Source organism: Tachysurus fulvidraco, chromosome 26 (assembly GCF_022655615.1).
Source record: "Tachysurus fulvidraco isolate hzauxx_2018 chromosome 26, HZAU_PFXX_2.0, whole genome shotgun sequence".
NCBI lineage: Eukaryota > Metazoa > Chordata > Actinopteri > Siluriformes > Bagridae > Tachysurus > Tachysurus fulvidraco.
The window spans coordinates 6,684,662-6,710,209 of NC_062543.1; the positions used below are offsets into that span (position 1 = coordinate 6,684,662).

The following is a 25,548-nucleotide window of genomic DNA, read 5'->3' on the forward strand; positions in this document are numbered from 1 at the left end:
CTGCTTACTGGAGGGCCATTGAGGCCAACCCCCCTGCATGTGCTTGCATTCTTCCATTACATGCACAGTAACACTTTATTTTAGGGTCATTTAACTAGTTGCTTATTAGCATGAATATTAATAGAATATTGGTTATTTATTAGTACTTATTAAACACATATTAATGCCTTACAAATTAGGAGTGTTAACACATGCACAGATAATTTTATGACCCTCCCCCACACACTCACTCCCCCCTCAAATAAAAAAATCTTCCATATACAGTTAAGGCCAAAATTATTAGCCCCCCAGGAATTTTGGAACATTTTCCTAAAGATCGTTCCAATGTTTTCAGCATTGATAAAACTTGATATAATCAAACATTCACCGGTGCTATTTAGTAGCTTTTGGTACATTTTGGAATATTAAATAAATTTTTAGGCTTGCTTTATATCAAATATAGTGAAAATGGGGTGGTCAAAAATATTAGCCCCATGTGAATTTTCGCTTTCAAAACACACCTTAATTAATCAGTCAGCTTTCAAAATACACCTCTGCAGTCAATTGGCTTCCTAACAACACCTGGGCATTCAATCAGCATAAAAGGACTCCAAGGAGCAGGGCACTTGATCACATTATTGGGCGAGACTACTTTTACTCACCATGCCAAACACAGGATGACAAAGGAAATCAGTCTTGAGCTCAGAAAGAAGCTAATGGAGGCTCATGATAACGGGGAAGGCTATACTGCCATTTCCAAGTGTTTCACTGTGTCTAAAACCGCTGTACGTTGCATCATTGCCAAGTACAAGGAGACAAATTCTGTAAGAAACAAACCTGGGTGTGGTCGTAAGCACAAGATTTCAAGAACTCTGGAGAGGAAAATAGTCAGAGATGTCAGCAAGATGCCCCAGACATCTGCCAAGATGATTGTTTCTGACCTGGCCTTAAGGGAGGGATTCACCTCCATTTTCCAGGCCTTGACTACCACAGAAGCAGAAACCTAATAAGCTTGAGTAAAAATGCTTCATTTTACATTTTGATTGGGACTTTTTTTTTTAGAAGGGCAAGGGTGGGGGATGCTTTCATTTTACAGCAATCATAGGGAAATATGTTTATTACAATTATTAAGTTTATTACAAGCATAATAATGTTTATTATGTTTTTGTTTTACTCAATGAATGAATCAGTTAAAGTTTTACTTACAATTAAATCAGTCAAGATGTAATTTTTAAAATTTGTATTACCTTGCAGGCATGTCTGCTTATGACAAAACAAAATGTTTATTTATGTTTGTATATATTTTATATACATTTACCTATATTTCCAAATAATTCCCATAAATTCCTGTAAATTCCCGCAAATTTCCATAAATTCCCGTAATAAGCATAAATTTTTTTTTAGGATTGAGCATAAAAAACAATGTATTTATTTTTTTTTGGGAATATATATTTGGGAAATAAACATTAGAAAAATATTTTTGGGGAATAAAGATAAATATTTTTTTTGGTGTATAAGCATAAGAAATGAAATTTTTTGTGATTAAGTATAAAAAATAAAAAATTTTTGGGAGTAAGTATAAAAAACATTTTTGGGAGAATAAGCATAACTATTTTTAAAACATTTGGGGAATAAGCATAAAAAAAGATTTTTGGGGAATAAGCATAAAAATATTTTTTTTGTGTATAAGCATAGAAAATGACATTTTTTGGGGACTAAGTATAAAAAAATAATTTTTTTTTGAGAATAAGCATAAAAAATACAAATATTTTTGGGAATAAGCATAAAAACATTTGGGGAATAAGTATAAAAAAATTATGGGATTAAGCATAAAAAACATTTTTTTGTGTATAAGCATAAAAAATATTTTTTTTTCTTTTTTAAGCATAAAATATTTTTTTAAAAATTGTGTATAAGCATTTTTTGGGGTGGAAATAAGCATAAAGAATATTTTTTTGTGTATAAGCATAGAAAAATGACATTTTTTGTGACTAAGTATAAAAACTAAAAAATTTTTGGGAGAATAAGCATAAAAAATACAAATATTTTTGGGAATAAGCATAAAAAATTGGGGTATAATTATAAAAAAATTGTGGGATTAAGCATAAAAAAACATTTTTGTAATAAGCATAAAAAATGCCATTAAGCATAACAAAATTGGGATTAAGCATAAAAAAATTGGGATTAAGCATAAAAAAAATTGGGAATAAGCATAAAAAAATAAATTTTTTGGGTATAAGTATATAAAAAATTGGGGAATAAGCATAAAAAAATTGGGAATAAGCATAAAAAATAGCAAATTTATTTTGGAAAATGTTGGAAAATGTACTAATAATAATGTAATAATAATGTAATTTTCTTAAATAATGTTGTTACACAATATGTAAAAACCACAGAAGAACAGAATCTTGTCTTAAACAGTATTTATGTATTAAAATATTAAATAACCAATATTTAGATGATGATGATGATTATTATTATTATTATTACTGTCTTTGGCCAGCAGATGGCGGTAGATGCTCACTTTTAAGTTCTTACACGCAATATTAACCAAAAACATATGAAACATATGTTGTAATATTCAAATAACACTATTATGTGTTATTTGAATATATAAATATATATATATATATATATATATATATATATATATATATAATATTAGGGATTAAATATGTAACCACAATAGAACCGTTTTATTATATATTTTTTCAATTATGGATTAAGAGTCCCTGCACCTCATTCTATTCTATTCTATTCTATTCTATTCTATTCTATTCTATTCTATTCTATTCTATTCTGTTTTATTCTATTCTGGCATCTATAGCACAACGGTACATACAATTAATTTATTTTTCAGTTTATTATTGTTTTTTTTCTTTTTAATTATTATCTATTTGTATTTAAATATGTGTGGAAAAAAAGTAAGCTTATTTTTTGTTGTCTGTGTTGTTTCTGTGTGCTGGAAAGATTATGACGTTTGATTCCGATTCTGATTCCGATTTCGATTCCGATTCTCAAATCTTATTTGAATAAAAGCGCCATCATGATCTGGTCGTTATTTATATCATGGCTTGTTTATAAATTAAACCCGGCTGAACATTTTCCCAACTTGTCACGCAGTTTGGTCGAGTTTTCAGCCCAAATCAACACCGAGGAGTCGTTTGAATATAACTGTGATTCGGAACAGTTGTATGCAAATTTACTATTCAAAAGACGTCGACTCGTCACCTTGGAGGCGGGGCTTGTTTCGGCTCTACGTTTAAAAAAACGCATACTAGCATCCTAGTTAGTATGCGTAAACAAACAAACCGCCATAAACGACCTTGCGCACTCTTTAGTACGGAAGTACGCAGTGCGATATCAAACCTAGCCAGAGATTGAACTTGAGTAGCGCTGCTTTGTCGTCTTACAATCCGTGTGTGCAAGCAGGGAGTCAGGTATTCTCTCTGCTTACCGTGTTTATTTGTGTATAACACTTTAAAAGAAAGCTTAGTGTTTTGTTTAGAGTTTATTTCTGGACTTGTTTGGATAGAAATTAGTCAAAACGTCGTGTTTGTTTCTCCATTAAAACGTTTGTTTGGTTTTTTGTTGTTACGGACGACGGTTATTTTCTTTTCTCCGGTTTGTTTGTTTGTTGAACGTTTTTATTTCTTGCACATTTGTAAAAGACTGTGTTACGGTTTTAAGACTTCTTGTGTTTGTCTGAATATTGATAATAAGTCGTGTTGTTTTTGTTCCAGAGAGTTTTTAGACCTTGGACTGTGTTAAAAGAGAAACAAGCAGCACAGACTGTCCTTGTATTAACGTTCAGGTAAGTTGTTAGCTGAAATGTTTGTTTACTGGAGTTTATAAGCTTTGGGATGTGTTTATTAATAGTATTGATTTGATTGTTGTCTGTCCAGAACTTTGGGATTTGTTGTTGGAGATGTTGAACCGAGTTCTAGTCCACAAGAAGGAGGACTTCCAGGCTCCAGATTAACCAAGCCGTCCATCACCTACCTCTTTATTTACAGTCAAACCCCCAGTTTACAAACACGTTTAAATGGCGTTTTTAATGAAGAAGAAGAAGTTCAAGTTCCAGGTCCATTTCACTCTAGAAGAGCTGACGGCTGTGCCGTTCATCAACGGGATGCTCTTCTGCAAAATCCGGCTTTTGGATGGAGGAGACTTTGTCATCTCTTCATCTAGGTAGGAGAAACACCAAACATTCCAAGGAGATTTACATTTATGGCATTTAGCAGACATGCTTATCCAGAGTGACTTATGATTTCTTTCGGTTTATACAACTGAGCAATTGACGGTTAAGAGCCTTGGGCAGGGGCCCAGATGTGGCAGCATGGTCGACCTGGGATTCGAACTCATGACCTTCTGATCAGTAACCACTAGGCTACAACACTGCCATAATGCACCTTGGACCCTTCTCTGCTACATATCTGTCTCGAGGGGTTTTCTTGATCTAGACATTTCAGAGCTAGTCACTAGAGATAAGGTTTTGATTATTTTAATTCAATACAAGTTTATCTGTATGGCAATGACAATTGACGTCTCAAAGCAGCTTTACAGAACATAAACATAAAAGAAATGTTTTATGAAGAATAATTTAAAGATTAATATAATACAAAAAATTCAAGATTAATATTAGATAAATGTGTTTGTATTTATCCCCAAAGAGCAAGTCTGAGGTGACTCAGGTGACTGTGGGGAGGAAAACTCCCTTGAAGAACCTTGAGAGGAACCAGACTCAAAGGGGAACATCATACTTATATGGGTGACACTGGATGGTGTGCTTGTAAATATACAGTCAGACAAATGTTGGTTATTTGTTCCATTTTAGACATGAGAGTTTGATTATGCATTTTCTAAAGACACCGGGACATTTTCATCGTCTTAAAGATAATCCTTCACTACTAGAGATAGCCATGTGGATCTTCTAATATGACACATGGATATTAGAGAGATTTTGTGATTGTAGATTGAGAGATCTGCATCTGAATTGATCTAGAGTTGTACCACTTCGTGAGAAATCTGGACCTTCTAATTTCTTGAAGATGTCTGAATCTTCTGATCATTTGAGCTGATTTATTAGTGATCTCAGGATTTTTTTCGACCAATGTTTGCGTGAGAGGTATCAGGATTTTTTTAGGATCCTCTCTATTAGTGAAATGTCTAGATTTTCAGACCTCACCCTGGGTTTTCTGGATCTTCAGGTTTCTATCATCTGTGTATTTTGATCTTCTCTGTTAGACGCTGCAACATATAATCTCTGTTAGTGAGATTTGTCAGTCTTCTGATTACAATGAGTGAGACAGTCTCTTCTGATCTCTATTAGTCAGAGACCTTCGGATCTTTCAGTTTTTTTTAATAGCTCTTTATTCTTATGTTAATCGGCGCACCTCTTAAAATGCTTAACCAAAGTGCTGCCTCACAAGTACACTAACAATACATTGTGTTATTTTTGTAGCCTAAATGTAGCTGTTTCCATTATCACAGAGTGTTGAAATGAATCTGGAGTGATTGAGCAGGTGAACTGCCAGACTGTGACGATTTAGTCTGTTATTATCTTTTAACAAGCTTTTCAACAATCCACGATTAAAAAAAAAAACACATTACCTACTCCGTGTCATCGTTTCTTCACACTGTAGCAAGAGGAGGCACATTTAGGCTTTTTGGGTGATTACAATGTTTTTGAATCAATCCGATTCTAGACTAGCAGTTTATCGTGGGGTATTAACGGGCTTAACTTTTGAGAATATGAATGCTTCTCACTGGAAATTAGTTTTGTATACCGTTCAGCTGCATGTGTCCAACAATGGGTAATTTTACCATTGCGGGTCACTTTAGGAGAACATGCATATTCATATATTGAGCCCCAGAATATGTCTATTATGTGAGTCTTGTCTTAAATGGGGTTTTGTCTCTGTGTGTGGGTGTACAGATGGTATTTTTGGGCACATGGCAATGCGTGGTAGCGCTGATTCCCTGGCAGTGCCAGGAACGTTTGTGTACTTGTTGCACTGCAATGCCCCTCTGCATTCATCCTGCACAATGCTTCGTCTGTCTCCTGAGCCCAGGCATGTAGGGGTTATGTCCCGAACTCATTACCATTCCTTCAAAAGAGATGGAGAGACGGAGAGATGGCAGGAGAGGGTGGCGTATGCGGAGCAGCCCGAATGCATGTTGCTTTAGAGCTACAAACCTAAAAGAAGCGAAGATAAAGGCAGTCTGGAGAGAAAGCACAGAAGCTGCCCAAGAGAGAAAGAGAAACGCATAGAGACTCGAGTGATACTACACACAGAGGGCTTTTTGTCCCCCCTAAGCCACAATGTTCCATCTCTTTCTCTCTTACCCTCCCTCCCCAGTTCTTTTCGCTCATATTTCTAATTCCCTCCCTCTTTATCTTGGTGGCTTGGGCTCACGAGGTGGCCGATTTAACAAAAGCCGAGCTCCTTTTTGTTTAACAGCGACGACACGCATGAGTTGACGTGGTGAAAGAGGAGCTCGGCACTTGAGATGAAGACGAAGTATCCGCTTCAGATTTCATCCAGAGTGACCGTGACTGGGAGCCAGGTGGAACTGCTGGAAGGACGGCAGGGTGGTTGTTTGGGTTGCAGTTTATTGGTTCAAGGACGCTGATGTATCAATTTATTTTTTAATGTACTTTCCATATCAAGCCAGCATCAAGAAGAGGGGTTGTTAAAATCTTGCATAAATTAACTGAAATTTGTTGTTAATGTCAGTAAACATGAAACAACTCAAACAAAAAGGATGCGAGTGATTGATTTGAGTTTCAAACCTAACTTCTACTTACTTCTTCCCTACGACATAGCACATGCTATATCGTAGGGAAGCGTGCAACATACCAGGAAAACCGTAGTCTGCCCTCTTCCTCATACACAAGCTCACAGATCCCTGTCTTTTTTAGTCTGGGCTTGTGTGTTGTTTCACAGATTCAAACTCATGAACTCCTGACGATCAGGTGAACACTACTTTATTGCACTAACCTTTGATTGGTATAAATATCAGTTCCTCCAGTAGTTTTTTGTGATTGTCGCATCCAAAGTAAGCTTGATTTTGCTGCAGCACTTTCAAAATGTGCGATGCAGCTTGCAAGGTTTTTGTGGTGTTTTTGCAGAAAACCACATGAATTAGACCAAGATGGCAAGTCGTTGGATTTCTCTTTCAAACTCCTAACAGTGAAGACACACATGTTATTACTTGATGATAGATGTACTTATTCTGGATGCACATGAATCTAAGAAGGCCTTAAGGAATCGCATGTTCCTTGCTTGTTTTGGGGAAAAAGAGAAATCATTTGAAAAAAATTTTACAAGCTCCTTTAAATGTTGTGGAGATCGTCAGACTTTTTGTTGTCACCAAAATTGCAAAATACCGGCAGAACTGTAATATTTCATCCTGTTTGTGTCATTGCACATTGTTAGATTGGCGGTTCCATTTTTATTACTTTTCATCTAGAAAGAAACCTCATCTAAATTGCAGTAAAAATCCCTTCATTCGACTAGAACAACACAACAAGCAGCCACCTCACTACTGTGGACATTTTGTTGCCATGAATGCAAATAAAGAACGCCTTTGGTCTGTTGTCTTCACACAACCAAAATAAACAAAATGACAAGCAAAGAATTCTTCATACATGCCAAGAGTAAGACTGCGCTGCTGAATCAACCAAGTCTTATGACACAGGACTTTGTGCTTGTCGGTTTCTCAGTAACACGACATGCTGCGTTGTTTTTGTCTGATTACCTTCATATGACAGGAAAAGGGAAAGGATGCTGAGGTAAAAACTGTCTACCGCTGTTAAAAACTGAGCGAGAACAGGAACTGGCTGTCTCACGAACAGAACACCAAACACCTAAAATATAAATGTGTGTCGTGTAGCTCGTTAATAGAGAGAAAAGTGGAACTGCAGTGTAAGATAAACAAACACTAAGCGATCTCGCTTCTCCCCACAATATCATTGATCACTGAACAAGTCCTGACAGGTTTTATTCCTTAGACACTTCCAAGCACAAGAGGGGCTGAATGAGGAGGATTTTGAGGAGCTTGTTCACCACAGTTTAATGTGCTTTGACATGTCTTTAAGGCGTGTTGTACTTATTGATGTTAATGACGTACCAGCAGGTTCTCATGAGGCTGCTTCTGCAACTGCAAGCAAGCAGTCAATCTGCTGATTGCCAATCTAACAATAACTGTACAGTGTGACACAAACAGTAACAGTGTGAACTGGGCATTGTGTATACACCATACAAGGAGCATCATTTAAAAATGTCTCTTTTTAAAAATAAAGAAATAAATTTGTTTTAGTCGAGCTGGTCTGGCAGGAGGTGTTTGGCCTTAACTGGAGTGATAAATGATAGCTTTGAATTTCAGAAGAAATTTAAACTAGCGGGTTATGTGCAATATGGGGATGTGTTTAGTGGCTGGGGTTGTCAAGGAAACCCTGTGTGTCTGTGTATGTGTGTCTGTACGTGTGCGTGGATGTCTGTCTCACACGCACACACACACACAATCATGCATACATAAAAGCCTAATACATTATTTTATCTTTCTGGAATATTTGTGCATGGTTACTCACTCAGTCCTGATCAATGGCAGAACACCCAGTATCAGTTCAGTACACACATGCACACACACACAACTGTACACACCTATACACACCCAAAGCAAACATTCAGCACACATTATGAATGTTCCAAAAGGGCAACAGTGCAACCAGTGCTAAAATTAATCATATTTATGATTTAGGTTAATCTCCTTCACTCAGCTGCATGGGGTCCTGCATGTACTTTATTATGTGTCCTGTTATGTGATCAGAACGGATAAAGATCACAGACCAGGGTGCATCTGCTTATAGTGTGGGATCAGCTACAACACTGCACCATGATGATGGAAAACCACAAGAAATCTAGTGGCAAAAAAGCAGCATCTTGAGATTAGGATTTAAATTAGAGCTACTCATTTAATCAGTGGTGACAATATAGCCGACAATATACCCCCCTTTCTCTCTTTCTTTCTCTTTGTTCTCTGTTTTTGTCTGGTTCTCTTTTTCTGCCTCTTCTTTTCTGATGCTTGCTCTCCCTCTCTCTGTTTTTGTCTGGTTCTCTCTCTGTCTGTCTGTCTCATCTCTTTTCTGATGCTGATTCTCTCTCTCTCTCTTTCTCTCTCGCTGGAAAGCACATTGGTCGACGGAAGTTGAAATTATCCGTGCTATATAAATCAATTGTCATTCTCTCTCTCTCTCTCTCTCTCTCTCTCTCTCTCTCTCTCTCTCTCTCTCTCTGTGTTTTTGTCTGCTTCTCTTTGTCTGTCTCTTCTCTTTTCTGATTCTCTCTCTCTCTTTCTCTCTCTGTCTCCTGTGCATGTCTCTGTCTACTTTGCACTGTAATTCTTTTTCCTTTTCCCAGATCAGTAGCTAGCTAATGTCTTTCATTTTTTGCATCAGTGAGTGTGAGAGAGAGAGAATCTTTGTTAGAGCAGTATGAGAGTAGAAGGTAGTTCATGTGCAACCCAGCACCATAAAACTAGAACAGGGCTGAGCATTTGGCACTGAGATTTAAAGGTTTATAAATCTACACACGCACTCACACTCACGCCTTATCTGCCCTTAGCGTTTTGCTGATTTGGCCCCGCGGTGTTGTGAAAAGCCTCTAGGCTTCCCTTATCTCTGTCTTACAAACATCACGAGCCCACATTACACTGACCGTACCACACACCGCCAGTTATTATCTGCTGATTAAAAAGAATGGAAAAAGCCCATTTTTCACTTCAGCAAATGTTTCTTTAACGTGTGCATTGCAAACATTCACACGTGTGAAACATTTTTCGTCTGTTATGCACGCGCTCTGTTTCATCGCTCTGTGTTGTGTGTAACTTTCTCACTCTAATCTATCGCCGATACAAGACTGCACACTTCTCAAAACAAAATCACAGCATTCTTTTGAACGATTAACACAGAAGGTTTCTAATTTATCTACATAGGCAGACATTAGATTAGGATTTGAGTAGGCATGACCCTGCTGTGTTTCTGGACTGTAGTTTAGGTGTGTCTGCTTCATACTTACATCCAATTTTCTGCTTCTCTCTCTTCATCCACACTCAAACGCTTGATCTACACACATGAGAAGAATATGGGGGTTTCTGGATGGTTCCATTAAAGGGATATTCCTTCGTTTGTATTCCTTCAGAACTAATTTCACCACAGAGCGAAAAGCAGAAAGCCTGTTTTTACTCCAAGTTCACTTTTACCGTGTGGTGAATTCTGACGTTGATGTAAAACATCTGTTGTCTGTGGAACATATCTATAATCTTCCAGTTCATCCATGTAGCACAGTTAAGCAAAATTTCTGGTGCATCCTAAGTTATTAGTTAAGATATTTCATGTCTTTTCCATGTCAAACATGCTATTCCATGGTTTCTTTAAGCTATTTAAGTCGTCAGTAGGCGTTATACTACTGGTTGCCATAGTAATATTTTTTTTTCCCAGTGGGTGATGCAACTAGCTTTCCTCTTGCATTTAAAATCATACATTCTGTAGGCAGAGTTGTTGTTGTTTGTATGTATCATAATTCAGCATATATATATAATATAATAATATAATAATAATATATATATATATATATATATATATATATATATATATATATATATATATATATATAAAATTAGGTTAAAGAATGTAATTTGTAGCAAATCACTATGGTGTAAGAGGAATAAACAATTCAGGGTGTGCTGTAACTAGACAATAATCAACTTCTGAGTGGTGTCACTTTATGCCATGGCAGAATTTTGACAGATTACAACAACTGCCCCTAGACTGAAGTGAATTTACTGCCACCAGTTTGTTCATTCATTCAGTAATTGTTCTTATTCTCGCTAATCGCACATAAACTAGAGATGGTGGATCGAGAAGAGGATGGCAAAACACCGGCGTATCCCTTTAAACAAAAAGAAATACGCACTACATACAAGCAATCACACATCTGCCATGGGTTTAGGAATTTGACCTCTCTGGAATAGCAATTAGCCCCGGGAAGTGATTTTTCCCTTTTTTTTTTTTTTTATTCGTTTTGTTTTGTTTTTGTTGTTCTCCAAGACTCAAGTTTATATATTCCACCCCACTTTTTTTCCAGTGAGTTTGGTTTGAGCAAAGCCTATAATCCTGGCAGACGCTTACTGAAAATATCTTGTCACGTGTTCTCCCTCTCTCTCTCTCTCTCTCTCTCTCTCTCTCTCTCTCTCCCTCTCTCCCTCTCTCTCTCTCTCTCTCTCTCTCCCTCACACAGACACACTTATGTGTATTTTTATGTAAGATGTGGATCAAGGGTTTATTTATCAATATAAAAGGGCAAGTTATTATTAGCATCTTATTCGTGGAACTATGTAGCCTTTAGTTTTCTGTACCTGCTGTTATAGAAAGGAGATAACTACAATAACTTGTAAGAAACCCAGGGTCTATTCTCTTCAACACCGATTTAATTTACTAGAATACCATAAAACGGTCTCTGTAGTTCTGTATGGGGAATTTTGTGATTTCATTAAAAAAAAAAAAAAGACATTGGAACATCCGGGAACATTTCAGCCACAGCATCAGTGTTAAGCTAACTAACTAGCTAGATAACCAGGATGAATGAAAACTTGTTTTATGATGTATTTTATGATGAAGTTTGGCTACTGACAGAATTCATTAAAATCTGACTGAAAACTGTCATCTGTATGAAAGTCTCCATACTAGCTTATAAATAGGTTACTAGCTATGTAGCTAAGTTAGCTACATGTTTGAGGCTGTTGAGAGAACTAACTTGTGCCAAGCACACCACAACATTACATCCGGCTATAAATCAGTAAAATTATATAACTAATACGATTGTATTTGTTGGCAAATTAATATATATATATATATATAATAATATATATATATATATATATATATATATATATATATATATAAATATATATATATATATAATAATATAAAAATAAAAATAATATATATAATTCGAGTAACATACGCCAAACTGCAGTAATGTGAAAATAAAGCCCTCAGGGGTAGCGGCACTCGGCTTTGCATGGTGTCGTATTGTATCCCCCCCGACTGTGATTTATCTTCTTATAGCCTCACAGAAGGTTGTGTTATTCCTTACATTTACAACAGCGCATTTGGATTCTCCAGTCAGATTGGTCAGATGTTGATTATATTTCTGTTTCAGTACAGCTATGGAATAACGCTGACTGAAAGGTTAATCCCAGGTTTATATGGATTCACTTACTAATACAGTATTGTTTCTATGGTAACAACTCGTTCCTGTGGATGTAGCCTGAGACCAACAGTAATCAGGTTTTGTTAAGTAATACAGAACAATGGGAAACAGGGTGTTGTTGTTTTTGGTGAAGCTTTCTGTAAGGGGACATTTTGTTTAACTTGAGTCAGGACACTGTTGGCTTTCAGTGTGAAATGCTGTTCCCTCTGTTGGGACAAACCTTGTACAGAATGTTAGTGGTTGAAGATAATGCCTTCAAATTGAATGAGCAAGCACGTGGGGCATCTCGGAGCACAGAAATGGGTTTGATCTCAGTACTTAAGAAACATTTATGTGGATAAAAAAACCAACCAAAAAAAACCCATTCATATTAAGCACCACTGTGGACTGTGACATAACTTGTTCCTTTTAGAACAGAGGATTTTGCACTTTGCATTGTATTAGTATGTGAAATGAGTTTTCTATTTATAAGCATGAAGACATGGAACCTGAGGGATTGTTAAGGGAACAAACTGTTGATCCGTTATAATGAAAGCGGTATCAGGAACTTCGCAGACGTTCAGTGAGCATTAGGACTTTTCATTTCTGAAACACTTCGTTAGAAAGAACAGAAGAACATGTGGGCTGGTAGTGACATAGTGTGTTATCGAATTATTTACTGTCTTTAACTTGCTAGCTACAAGTTCTGGCTGAACAGTTATGCAGGATGTAATGGGTTTAATTCACTGTGTATATTGTGTATTACAATGTATTAATTAATTAAAAACTACACTTATTATTAAGATGAATGAAAAAAATTATGAAATAAGATTTACAAAATGGTAAAACTTTTTCAGAACATTTTACAGATTAAATGTAAAGTTTAAGCATCTTGTCAGCTGCTTCTAGTCAATTTAAAATATATTTAAGGTGCAATAATTAAGCTTATTGTGATGGATATTAGAATATCAACAGTATAAACGTCATGTCACGCATCCTTATGCTCAATGATTCATCCCATCTCAGGACATCACTAACAGCTGTAAGACAGACGTCAGGCTTTTCTGAATTACTGAACGTCTCCCATTTAGATGGAAATTGTGAATCAAGCACTGTGGCTAACATTTTGACCCAAACACCAAATTCTCTAAACAGCATCAGCCATCCAAGAGAAGTTATCTCTTTAAAAAGTCACTTTAAACAAATCCTAGAGGCAGAACAGTTTAAATGACCCACATAACATTTGAGTCACGTTAAACGTAAACCGTTTAAAGATGTCTGCGAGACTTAAATCGAAACAGCTGGAATTCTTCTGAAGATAAGCAACTTGCGAATTCTGAACTCTGCCGTGGTGTTTCGCAGGCTGCCACGTTTCTTTTCTTCCCTCTCTGTCTTTCTTTCTCTGTAATATAGGACTGTTATTATTCTGCATAAAGAAAGGGAAGCATTAATAAAGCCCGGGAATCTGAGTCTGGAAGACAGTACCAAAGAGAAGTAGGTTAAACGTAGTCCTGGGGGAATGGGAGGAGAGAGACGGAGGAGAAGGCAGAAGTTGTGTGATTTTTCTCTTCTGTTTCAATCTGAGCACCACTTTTGAGTCTCCTTGCAAGGAAACCATCTTGTTCTTGAGCACAAAGGTAGTGTGAAGGAGTGCAGCTCCAAGCCTGCAAGCAAAAGCCAGACAGATCTCTTCCTCCTCTTGCTGGCTTTTTTACGTGCTACTTTTGTTCAGTCACAGGTTTCACAGAGGTCAAGGTTCACAGGTCAAATTGACAAAGTGTTCCACGGGCCAAGTCTCGGTATGTTGAGTTGCGATTGTGGAGTCGACTCTTGGTTAACCCTTTCCTCTACACTGAGTTTAAAGGATTACTCTGGGATTTTTTTTATCCCATACTGTGTCCACTGAACGTGTAGCTTACGTACAACTATCACAAACAAGATTATCTCAGAATTTCCTACACTGACAAACAGAAAATTTGTTTAGTGCTAACTCGCTCATAATGGAAGTCTAAGGGCAGTTGTTGAATTCTGCCAAATGTTTCTCCAAAGCACATCATATATATTTATTTTTATACAAAGTTTTTCTGAATTTTTTTTGCATTAAATCTGTAGGTCATCAATCAACTAGCCTCACAGAACTAACCTCTAAGGTACATTGTTTCTAACATTAGCTAGTTGGTTGTTAGCTCTTTTGTTACCTCGGCTAACATAGGGTCGGCATGGAGACTGGATTTTGTGTGATTTTTTCAGTACAGCGATACGTTTTAGTTTTCATTCTGTCAAACTGACTGCTAGCAGACTGTCATGGGGTGTTGGGGGAGTTTGGGAGCACTCGTATTCCTTTAATGTCTGGAAAGGTGAAGCTTTGAAAATGCACGAGTTCATGAGTAAATATTAATTTGTTAAATTCCCACATTGCTTAACTGAATTGTACCGTACGTCAGCAGCGCTCAGCCACTATTAAATGAAACTGTATATTTTTTATGTGGATTATTAACTGTGGATAAATTTGTGTTTGTCATGGGTTGGTCACGCGAGAGACTATTTCAAAATGAAAGTAATATTGAGGCAGTTGGAATTTTTCTTTTTTTTTAAACAAAAGACTGGTTTAAGAAACCCTGATGGTGGAAAGAGCCAGAATGCAAGTTTCCCATGCTCACAGGGAGAGATTTAGTTAACGATGAGTGATCTTCAGGTTCAGGCTTCTCAGATTACTAACATCCCATTGCAGCTATTGTCCTTGCTGCGTGATCACTTACGCAGCATCGCGTGACGAAATACTTCAAGCAAGACTGGAAATTTACTGGCCAGCATTCCGATTTCTTCCATCTCTTCCCGACTTCAGCGATTCATGTTTATCGCCGCATGCACGATCACAATCGCAGTGCCAGAGCACTGTGTTTATTCTCAAGAAGAGGATTTTTTTCCCCCTCCCCTCCTTGTGCTATTCTTCTTTGCTCCAGTTTCTGATCAGAGTGTTTCAAGTCCATATCTCTGACAGCTGAGAATCGGATTTTAGGCAGAGTGAAGAGGAAGAGCAGCTCATAGTCCCTTTTCCTCCAGAGTCTCAGACTAGTTTCCCGAGTGTAGTGGGAAGTGATTGACTTCAGGGTCATCGGGATGTGTTCTCTGCTTGATACATTAGTGGAATCCTGTCTTTCTTGGATGGTAGATTGTTGTGTAGATTAGTTTTAATATTTATTTGTGGTAATATGGAGTTGTTATTTATTTGTCTTTGTTTATTTAATTTAATCTTGTTTTAGCAAAAAACAAAACAAAACATTGAAGTGTTCCTTTTAAGACGATACTACCCTTCTATAATTCTTACACTAGACGGTAGGGTAATTTGGGATGCAGCAATTGTCTGTCTCAGTAATGTACGTACAGTTGAATAAGTACATTAGACTTTAAACTTCAAACCTCTAGGTTTAACAACTTCGATTTGTTGTAAATTGTGTAAAAAAACCTGTTTGTTGTGAATGAAGAATATGACGAAATACTTGAGAAAACTCTCTCTTCCTGAAGACATATGTGAACAAGTTTCACGCATCAATTCCGAGAACGTGAGGCTTCCAACACTCCTCCATTCCTCCTCCACAACGCTTTTATCATTATCCTCAGCCACTTATCAAGGATTTCTGTCAAGTTTTTAATCAAAGGCAGCTTTTTCCCCCCTGAGCAACACTGCCCGAAGCCTCTGTTGAAAGCCTGCATGTTGGGGTGAGAAAGCGATCAACACATTCCTGGCATAATCAAGCTCCTAGTTGCTATGTGATTTCTGCTGCTTTGCAATGTAAGCAGTAGCTCAGGGGTGTGTGAGTCACACCACAAACCTAGTTGACATTTACGACAGAGCTTGGGATTTCCATGGGCACAGATAAACACACACACACACACACACACACAGTAAACTCATTTTTCATTTTGCAGTGATCTCATGCATGATCTTGCACATTTGTGCAAGTGAAACATTGGTATCTTATTCAGTATTCCGTGTGTGTATTTGTCTATACTTTCCCAATCTTTACCAAGTAAAACATGACTAGGGGAAAAAGAGAAAGAAAAAGTGAAAGAGAAGCATCTCGGCTGAGTTCAACCCCGAACAATCTGCACCATCTTGTGTTACCAGTGCGAGTTTTTATTTGGAGTTCCCTAGCAGTGTGGACAGGATTTTGTATACAGTTGGCTTTCTTGCTCCTGCGTTTGTGTCTCCATTCCTGTCTTTGTCTTTACCTGTTTCTCAACAGCTGTTACTTTGACATCTGGTGCAGTCACAGCACTCATTTCTCCTAATACAGCAACAGATACAAATGAGAGGAGGGAGAGAAGGAGGGAAAGACAGAGGGGGGGGGGGGTAGTGCTGCACTCTTACTCTGACATCTGGTGCAGTCACACTAATTTCTCCCAATACAGCAACAACTACAAAGGAAAGGGCGAAAGAGAGGGAGAAAGAGAATAATAGAAAGGGAGCGAGAGTGAGTGAAGGGGAGAAAGCGAGAGAAGGCGAGAGAAGGAGTGCAAAGGGATTAGTAATTGTGACTTCTGAATTTTATAATACCCCCAAATTACTCCAAATTTAATCCTGACTATGTCCCATCCACAAGCCCCAATTATACAACAGCACATACATCCTCTGGCAGCCAGTCATCTTTTTACAATCTGTTGCTCATGGTGCATCACAGGGTTGCGTAACACATTCAGACATAAGTGCTGTCTGCCCTCTTCCACATACATGAATGACCATGATTGGTTAGCATCGCTATGATTGACAGGAGAGAGGATGCCATCCCTTGCACCCAGTGAGCGTGGACCATTTTGCAGCATTGGTCCCCGAACACAAAAGGCTTATAGCGTCATTGGAATTTGAGATCATCATCTAACAATAGTGTTTAAAAAGATCCCAGTTTTTCTTCCATTTTTGTGTCGAACTGGAGTTGTGAGAGTTAAGAATTGGGGCACAGGAGAAGTTTTAATTTACACCATGAAACCTAGGATTGTCCAATTTGCGAGAATTACTGCCTTATATTGCAACCCAGCATATAAAACAATGGGCCGTCTGCTGCTCTATCACTTGCGTGTCAGTCGTGTGAGTGCAGTTAGTTTACATTTCCTCTTCTGTTGGCATACATACAGTATCCTCTTATGCAGTCACACCATAGCCTTCTGCTCCTATTGTCCACTGGATTTGCTGGGAAGCTCCTTCTCTACATATACTTTGGCAACCAAATTCATAAGTCTGATAATTGATGGTTTATTTATAGATAGTTAGAAAGCTGATTGGCAGTGAGTTTAATGCTGCAGCTTGTGTGGTGTCTGAGTATAGGTCTATAAACAGCAGTGAGAGGATGTAGCTAAAGCTCTAGACTGAAACTGAAAGAGGGTAAAGGTCATGAGATGAATGATAGAGAGAAGTGAGTGTGCGTGTGTGTGTGGTTCCATGGTTATTTGCGTCTTGTGTAACAGCGCTCATGCTGATAAAGCGCAAACATTTACATTGAGTTTGCTTAGCTTTGCATTGGAAAAAATCAAGGTTGTGTATGATTAGCTGGAGAAAACACACACAAAAAGGTCATAAAATATAAGTTTTGTGGGTTTTTTAAGGTTTGTTTGTTTGTTTCTTTTTTTTTTTTAAAGTAAGATAAAATGCCACAAACACCTTTTTTGTGACTTTCTGTAAATTTTCCATGACATTTTCAGCGACACATTTGTTGAATAACATTTTAATTAGCCTTATGTGGAACATCTGCCATCTCTGAGAATGAGCTTGGAAAACATGATGCACGTCATCTCTACTGTACATGACCTGCTGCCTGCAGTTCTGTCTGTAGGATTTCTCTCACTCCACGTTGTCTCCTTTTTTACAACTTTTTTTTTTTTAACAGTTCACAGAGCAGTAATGTATTCCCTAAGATAGATCAGGTCATCGTTGGAGTCAAGCAGCGGTTCAAAAACACGGCTCAGTGGAAAGTGTGTGTGTGTGTGTGTAGTAAGTGTGTTTGTGTGTTTTGGCCAAGCCTTCATTTGTTTCCATTCTAGTTATTCATTTGCACTATGACGTCTAAAGGGAATTGTTCCTGGTTTCGGACATGACTGGTTGGAAGTTTTATTGGAGCCTCCTTCACTTCACAAACAAAAAGCACATCACGGTTCCCACAGGTGCGAGCCTAAATCTCAGGATTTAACAGCGTGAGATAAATCTGGCACATAGCCTGGTTAGCTCTACGCATCTGCCTGTATTTGTTCCTGTAAGTTAGCAAGATCCAGTCAGGACAAAAAAAGACTGATATTAGCTGCATATCAAGAGAGAAAAGAAAGGAAATGAAGATCCAAGTTTAACATTTTTTTGCTTTTTGGATGCAAAATGTTTTGAAGGTGTCTGAATGAAATCCCTTGATATTAGTTTTTTCTTTTTTTAAACAGTATTACACTCATTTGGCAAATTCAGATCTGAATAATAATGTGATGCAAAACACAGGTTTTTTTATTTTGGCACTCAACATGATGGACGTTTATTTGTTTGTTTGTTTGTTTATTTATTTAGTTGTTTGTTCATTCATTCATTCTTACATTTCTAGTCCCTCCTTGGCGACTGGAGCTAATTTCCCCATTTATTATGGTAAGTGTAGCTCACAGCTGAGACAGGATATAAATGAGAACTAACTCACTCACTCACTCACTCACTCACTCACTCACTCACTCAGACACAGGTAAGAATCGTGGTGCATCATGGGAACAAATGGGAGTACACCACCAGTCCTGTATCAGGGTACCAGACACACCACTGTCAAACGGACACACACATATATACATACACACACACACACACACACACACAAATATATGCACATACATATGGAATAAAAACACCGTCAATAATAATCGTACGTAATTCAAAGCATTGTGTGTAAATTTTAATTTAGTTGTGCGTAATTTAAAACTATTGTATGTAATTATGTTTTTTGTGGAGTTGGATCCCAAAATCTACGGCTACGACAGTTTACAGATACGAGATTTTGTGTGTTTGTTCAAATACAACTCCAAAATGTACGACTATGACAGTTTACACACACAACACTTGTTTTCACAACACCTCTTTTTTACACACGAAAACGGTCTGCGAAACAACTGTCAAAAATACGTCATCACATTCACAGGCATTACTATCCGAGGGAAGATGAATCGATTCCACGAAGTGCGCATGCGCCCCGCCCTCTTCTAAACCACTCATAGAAACCACTGGTGCCGAAATGGCGGTTTAGTTATCACTAATAACAGAGAGAAATTTGTGCTAACACTTTAAAATAATGGTCTGTTGGTAACGAGTGACTATGCAGGAAGTAATAGGTAGTACTGCATTAACACTGAGCTTAATACTACTAACTAATATGGAAGCAAGATGAACTAAGCAGTATAAGTAATAGCATAGGGAATCAAACCCCGACCCTGGAGCTGTGAGGCGAACGTGCTAACCACTAAGCCACCGATATGTTTTCAACGAATTAATCTTGAATGTCCTTTAATACCACCCATATCATAGTCTTTAACCAGCTGTTTTTTCTTAATATAATGAGTTTTGCTTTTCCACAGAAATTGGAAAACAATCGAATTAGCTTTCTTAATATTAACTGTAGAAACATACAGGGAGTGGCATGGATAGATTATTTTGGAAATAGCTCAAAGATTTCCTCATATCTATTAACTGGTTAGAAAAGTTAACGTCTTCTCTTCTAATGGCATTTTTAGATAAAACTATTCCTAAATAATTCACTTCGTCTTTAACCTTAATTGAAGAGATGATAGAGTCCGTTGATGAGTGAAGGGGAAGTAGCTCACATTTTTTAATATTAAGGGTTAATCCTGAAGCTTTAGAGAAAATCGAGACTGAATTTAGGGCAACATCAACCATGAATTTATTCTTTAAAAGGATTGCTGTGTCGTCTGAGTAATTGAGTAATTTTAAATTCCTTGTCAAATATTGAGATCCCATGCAAATGGGGGTTATGATTAATGAGTAATATAAGTGATTGAGTGGCTAGAATAAACAGTTTGGGAGAAATCAGGCATCCCTGCCTAATTCCGCAGAGCACTTCAAACCTAGGAGTTATACTAGGATTCAGGGATACAGAACTATATGTCAGTATAAAACATCTGTGTTAGCACAAATTTCTCTCTGTTATTAGTGATAACTAACCCGCCATTTCTGCACCAGTGGTTTCTATGAGTGGTTTAGAAGAGGGCGGGGCGCATGCGCACTTCGTGGAATCGATTCATCTTCCCTCGGATAGTAATGCCTGTGAACGTGATGACGTATTTTTGACAGTTGTTTCGCAGACCGTTTTCGTGTGTAAAAAAGAGGTGTTGTGAAAACAAGCGTTGTGTGTGTAAACTGTCATAGTCGTACATTTTGGAGTTGTATTTGAACAAACACACAAAATCTCGTATCTGTAAACTGTCGTAGCCGTAGATTTTGGGATCCAACTCCACAAAAAACATAATTACGTACAATAGTTTTAAATTACGCACAACTAAATTAAAATTTACACACAATGCTTTGAATTACGTACGATTATTATTGACAGTGTTTTTATTCCATACATACACATCTAGCGGCAAGTTATCTTGGCCAGTCCCCCAACTGGTATGTTTTTGGGAGGTGCAAAGAAACTGGAGAAGCCAGAGATATGGACACACAAGAGCCTACACCCAAACAGTGCACACACACAGGAGCTTGAGCTCAGGATTGAACCAGAGACCCTGTAGCTGTGATGTGGCAACTCTACACTACACTACTATTTATGATCTAGTCATTACTTAGCACCAGAATCTACTGAAATAAACTACATAAGAACTTTGAAATGACTGGCGATAATTATGTATTTTTTTAATCAGTAAAATTTTTACATTTTAACAATCGAACTCGTACTACCACCTACAGGAGCTTCTGTACCACTGTGCACTTTTCAGTACATAACTTCTTTTCATGTCCGGCTCCTATGTGATGCCAGCACAGACCTGTATAAATGTATACACACTGCTCTGATTCCATGTGGGCAGTGTTGTGTAAGAGTCCTTCTCTTTTTCTGCTTGTCTTTCTCCAAGTCAGCACAGGTGTAACTTAATCTCGGTGAACAAGGCACTGTTTGGACACATATAGTCTCTGGATCTGTCGTTTTTTCTATTGTGAGTGTTGTGTAACACGCAGCATCCTTTGTGTTACTGAATGGGTGCCAGAATTTTTGACCTTGCAGCAGGCATGTTTGTGTAGAGCTTAAATGTTTTTAGGTGTTCTTGCACTGGTGGTCTGCAACTTTTTAATACAATGGCAGTAAATCTGGACCATGAAATTTGTGTGTGTGTGTGTGTGTGTGTGTGTGTGTGTGTGTGTGGCGAGTGTAGGTCATTATTTTCATCCAGATGTTTTCTACTGGCAGGCTGGTGGAAAGGCTTTTAATGTCACCCAGAAACAGTGTGTGTGTGGAGAGATGGAAAGATCTTGGTCTTGTGAAAGAAAACAATTATGTACAATCATAAAATGCCATAGGTTTAAGAATCATTCATTTTTTTTGTCACACTGATGATAAACTAATTGCATTACAAAGCTGTTGATCTGTTTGACTAACAGTGCGATTTTATTTATTTTTTTTATTATTATTTTTTCTGCATACTGGAGAAAAATCTATTGTGCTTTCCCTATTTGAAAGCCATTTCAAGTGCTTGTGTACAGTATTTTCTTATCTTATGGACTCATACAATAGTATATCTGGAGGATAAAGTTGTTCTCTTTTTAATTTTATAGTTCACCACATCTCTGAAAAAAATTTACTTTAAAAACATTTAGTTTAATGTCCTCTAGAACCATATATGTCCTATGCATGCGGTGTTGCTCTAGCTTTGCAGTGGGTCGTGTGTGTGTGTGTGTGTGTGTGTGTGTGTGTGTGTGTGTGTGTGTGTGTGTGTGTGTGTGTGTGTACACTTCGAGAGCTCCAGCTCTGGAATGATCGGCATGCCCTCTCCCAACTCACGCCAATTGGATGAGCACCAAAACGCTCGAGAGATTCCATACCAGCATAACTGCAGAGTGTAAAACTGCTTCTGCTCATGTGTTAAGAACACGATGGAAAAGATGACGCCAAAGATAATTCCGTGGAAAGGATATACATGAAATATGCGTTTGTTTTCCTGTTCCCAGTCAGTCCCCAGAAGTTCCATGGGTCCGATCCACACTTCCACAATATTGTTACCAGCTTGCATTCCTGAGATGAACATCATGAGATACGCATGCTGGAATTCTTTCACTTTATTTTCCCATTACTTTTGCTCAACGTTCTCTTAAGAAATAAAAGGGGCAAGTTTGTTCGGATGGTTATGAGTTCAACACATTCAAGAGATTCATTATTTATTTGGAAAAGCGTTTTATAGCAGAGTCTAATAAATAAATGACGAGGCAGATTTTCCTAGTAAACCTTTCCTAATATTCATGCACTGTTCTTGAGTTGCCTGTGCTTTCATTTAGGCTTCAATGCAAATGATGCATTTTAGACTAAAGCTGGAGAGACATTTTCAGTTGAAAGCTCTGTAGATGAACAACAAGCAGACCAAGCAGCGGTAGATTTAAAACAAACAAAAAAACAGAAAACAAGGTATAAATCAAAAGGTTTTATTTGCCATGAATCAAAGATCAGATATGTAGCATGCCAAAATATAGACTAAAAGAAATGAACACTACTTGGCAACTGCATTTACATTTAAATCTTTCTCTCTAAACATAGAGACAGCTGTATTATCATCTTCCCTCACCAACCAACTGCTGCTGTTTGAGTATTATTTACATTGTGTGTGTTTCTGTTCTCTACGTGCTTCTTACCACCAAATTGGTGAAGAGAAAAACTCTGTTGCATGACCACTGTAAAGCACCTACAGTATACATGCTTTATATGAAACACACATGGCTGGTGCTGCTAGAGTCAGAGTCAGAGTCAGACCACCCTGTAGCCCCTCCATGATGGATTGCCGTTATTAGATACAACCTCTACAACCAATCCTTTTTCCAGATTTCTTTCCATTTTACTTGTATATCAGCTTTGTTTTTGTAGGACACAGTAAATCAAAGACATGGACGAATAGCAGTTACTTCTCATCCAGGCGTTGGCATAGCCTGCACAGTTAATTACATGATGGGAGAAATTTGTGCAGTTTATACCCGGCTTTTGTCAGAAACCCACGCTTTGTTTCTACTGTTTTGTAACCCAGGCCTCCTGACAGATCTTCACACGTCACCCTCCAAGTTCTCTGATGCTCCTCACAATGCTTGCTTGTTGATCTTAAGTAGCATTATTAAAAAGAATGAATGTAGTTGCGGTGAAGGTGAAGTACACCTGCAATGGCTTAATGTTACAGTGACGTGTGTGTGTGTGTGTGTGTGAGAAAGAGAGAGAGGGGGAGGCAGTGTTGTTTGACAAGCGACTAGATTGTTCTAGTCGACCTTGTGGATTAGCTCTGAGAATAAAGTGTGACTTGCTTGCAGGTGTGTCTGTCTGTGAAGAGGTTTATCTTGAAGTTAGTTTGTTCCTAGTCCATGCTTTCTTTCTGCCTTTTCGCCACTTCTTCTGTACTTTATACAGTCCAGATGAGGAATGCTTCTGGAGTCTGCCATTTTTTTGATTTGACACAGATGTCTGGCTGAGAACGCGTGTATGGGCAAGAGCGGGTGTGTGTGTGTGTGTGTGTGTGTGTGTGTTTGTGTCTAACTTAATTAGAAACCAAGCGGATGTATTGTTTTGAGTTCTTTTTTCTTTGCATGCATTCGTCTTTGAATTTTCTACATGCCCAGACATGTTGCTGGACTCAGGTGATCTACATACACTGTTGTAACCTGCCTTACATTTGTCTAGTGCTTTTACAAGACCCACTTGGCTTTAATCAGTTAGAAAATAGTTGAGGCAACATACAGTAAACACGTGGCTGTTAAAAGTGTGTTACAGAAACACCATCCCTCTAAATTCAGGGGCAATGCAAATGTTAAAAGCTGTAAAGCAGTCCAAATATGAACTAGATTTGTAAAGTTTATCATGACAAACTTTGATGTTGGCTTTGACGATGCAAACGGATGGTGCATTTTGGAAGCAAGTGGACATAAGGGTTAGTGTTGCTTTTGGAGGCAAGTGGGCAGAAAGCTAGGTTGGCAAAACATTTGGAGGTAAGCGGAGACAAGCATGTGACATCATCCAAATACTCCTGAGGAGGTTCCCCTCATTGTTCTTAGTGTTTTGATACGTCACATGTCCATGTTGTAAAAAGTTTTTGGATTTTGCATATATTGGGGGCAGGGCTGTGGCACAACCGGAAGGCCAGTCAATACACCAGTTTAAAACTTTGTTCAGAGTATCACCCTAAAGGTGCTGGCCGAGTTTGGTGTAGGTAGGTCAAAAGCTTGCCGAGTTATAAACCTCCAAATTTTATAATGGGAGTCTATGGGGAAAAAAGGCCACTTTTGAGACCCGGTACCAGAAGTACCGGTACTCGGATCGCTTAAAAAAGTAATAGCAACAAACTTCAGACCAGGGTCTACAACATATCGCATTTGGTGCACATGGCCTAGGAGGAAGTTACTCTTGATAAATTTTTATCTAAGCTTAAATAGGAAAACTGAATGTTGGCTTCTACAAAGCCAACATCATAATGCAATGTGGATGTTGGATTGTCATGATTCTATGACTGTTTATGGCTTTGAGTTAGTTCATGTTATAAGCGATATTTACATCCTTGTCATCGACAAGACTTAATATGAAAGGTTTTGCTTTGGATCTAACTTTAAGAAAAGTACAAGGTACTAGAATGAGACCATGCAAGTCTGATTAAGTCAAAACCCAGCATGATAAACAACCAATAAACCCCAAAATGCTTCAGAAAGCTTAAAATCTAGCAGAATTGTTATAATGACTGCTGCAGTTGTTATAAGACTTGGACCAGTTTATAGCATAAGCTGTTCTTTAAAACATTTATTAATCACTAAAACGAATCTGTTTTATGCTGATCTCGTCGTCTCTAGTGCTTGTACAGGGTGGTGTAAAAAAAAAAAACATGAAAGTGGTAGGAGCTGACAGGAAGGTTACTAATTCAAATAACCACTCTTTATAACCGTGATGATCAAAAAAGCATCTCAGAATGCACAGTATGTTGAACCTTGAGGCGAATGAGCTCCACAACAGCTGAAGCCAACCGCAGGGTCCACTCATGTCAACACACAAGGAGAATCTGTGTCAGTCAGTTCACACACACTCACTGAAACTGAACAAGATCAAAGACAAGACCA

General features: G+C 37.9%; 1 protein-coding gene across 2 annotated transcripts in view; it reads left to right on the forward strand.

Annotated features, from left to right (window-relative positions):
* Positions 1-3,010: 3,010 nt before the first annotated feature.
* Positions 3,011-25,548, forward strand: part of fam102ab (family with sequence similarity 102 member Ab) — a 45,463-nt gene continuing 22,925 nt past the window's right edge. The window contains exons 1-3 of one of the 2 annotated variants that reach the window (XM_027137788.2): positions 3,011-3,419; positions 3,723-3,793; positions 3,885-4,170. In XM_027137788.2, the coding sequence (XP_026993589.1) occupies positions 4,025-4,170 (146 nt within the window). In that variant the 5' untranslated portion in view covers positions 3,011-3,419; positions 3,723-3,793; positions 3,885-4,024. The remainder of the gene's footprint in view (positions 3,420-3,722; positions 3,794-3,884; positions 4,171-25,548) is intronic. The other variant, XM_027137790.2, reaches the window with a different exon arrangement.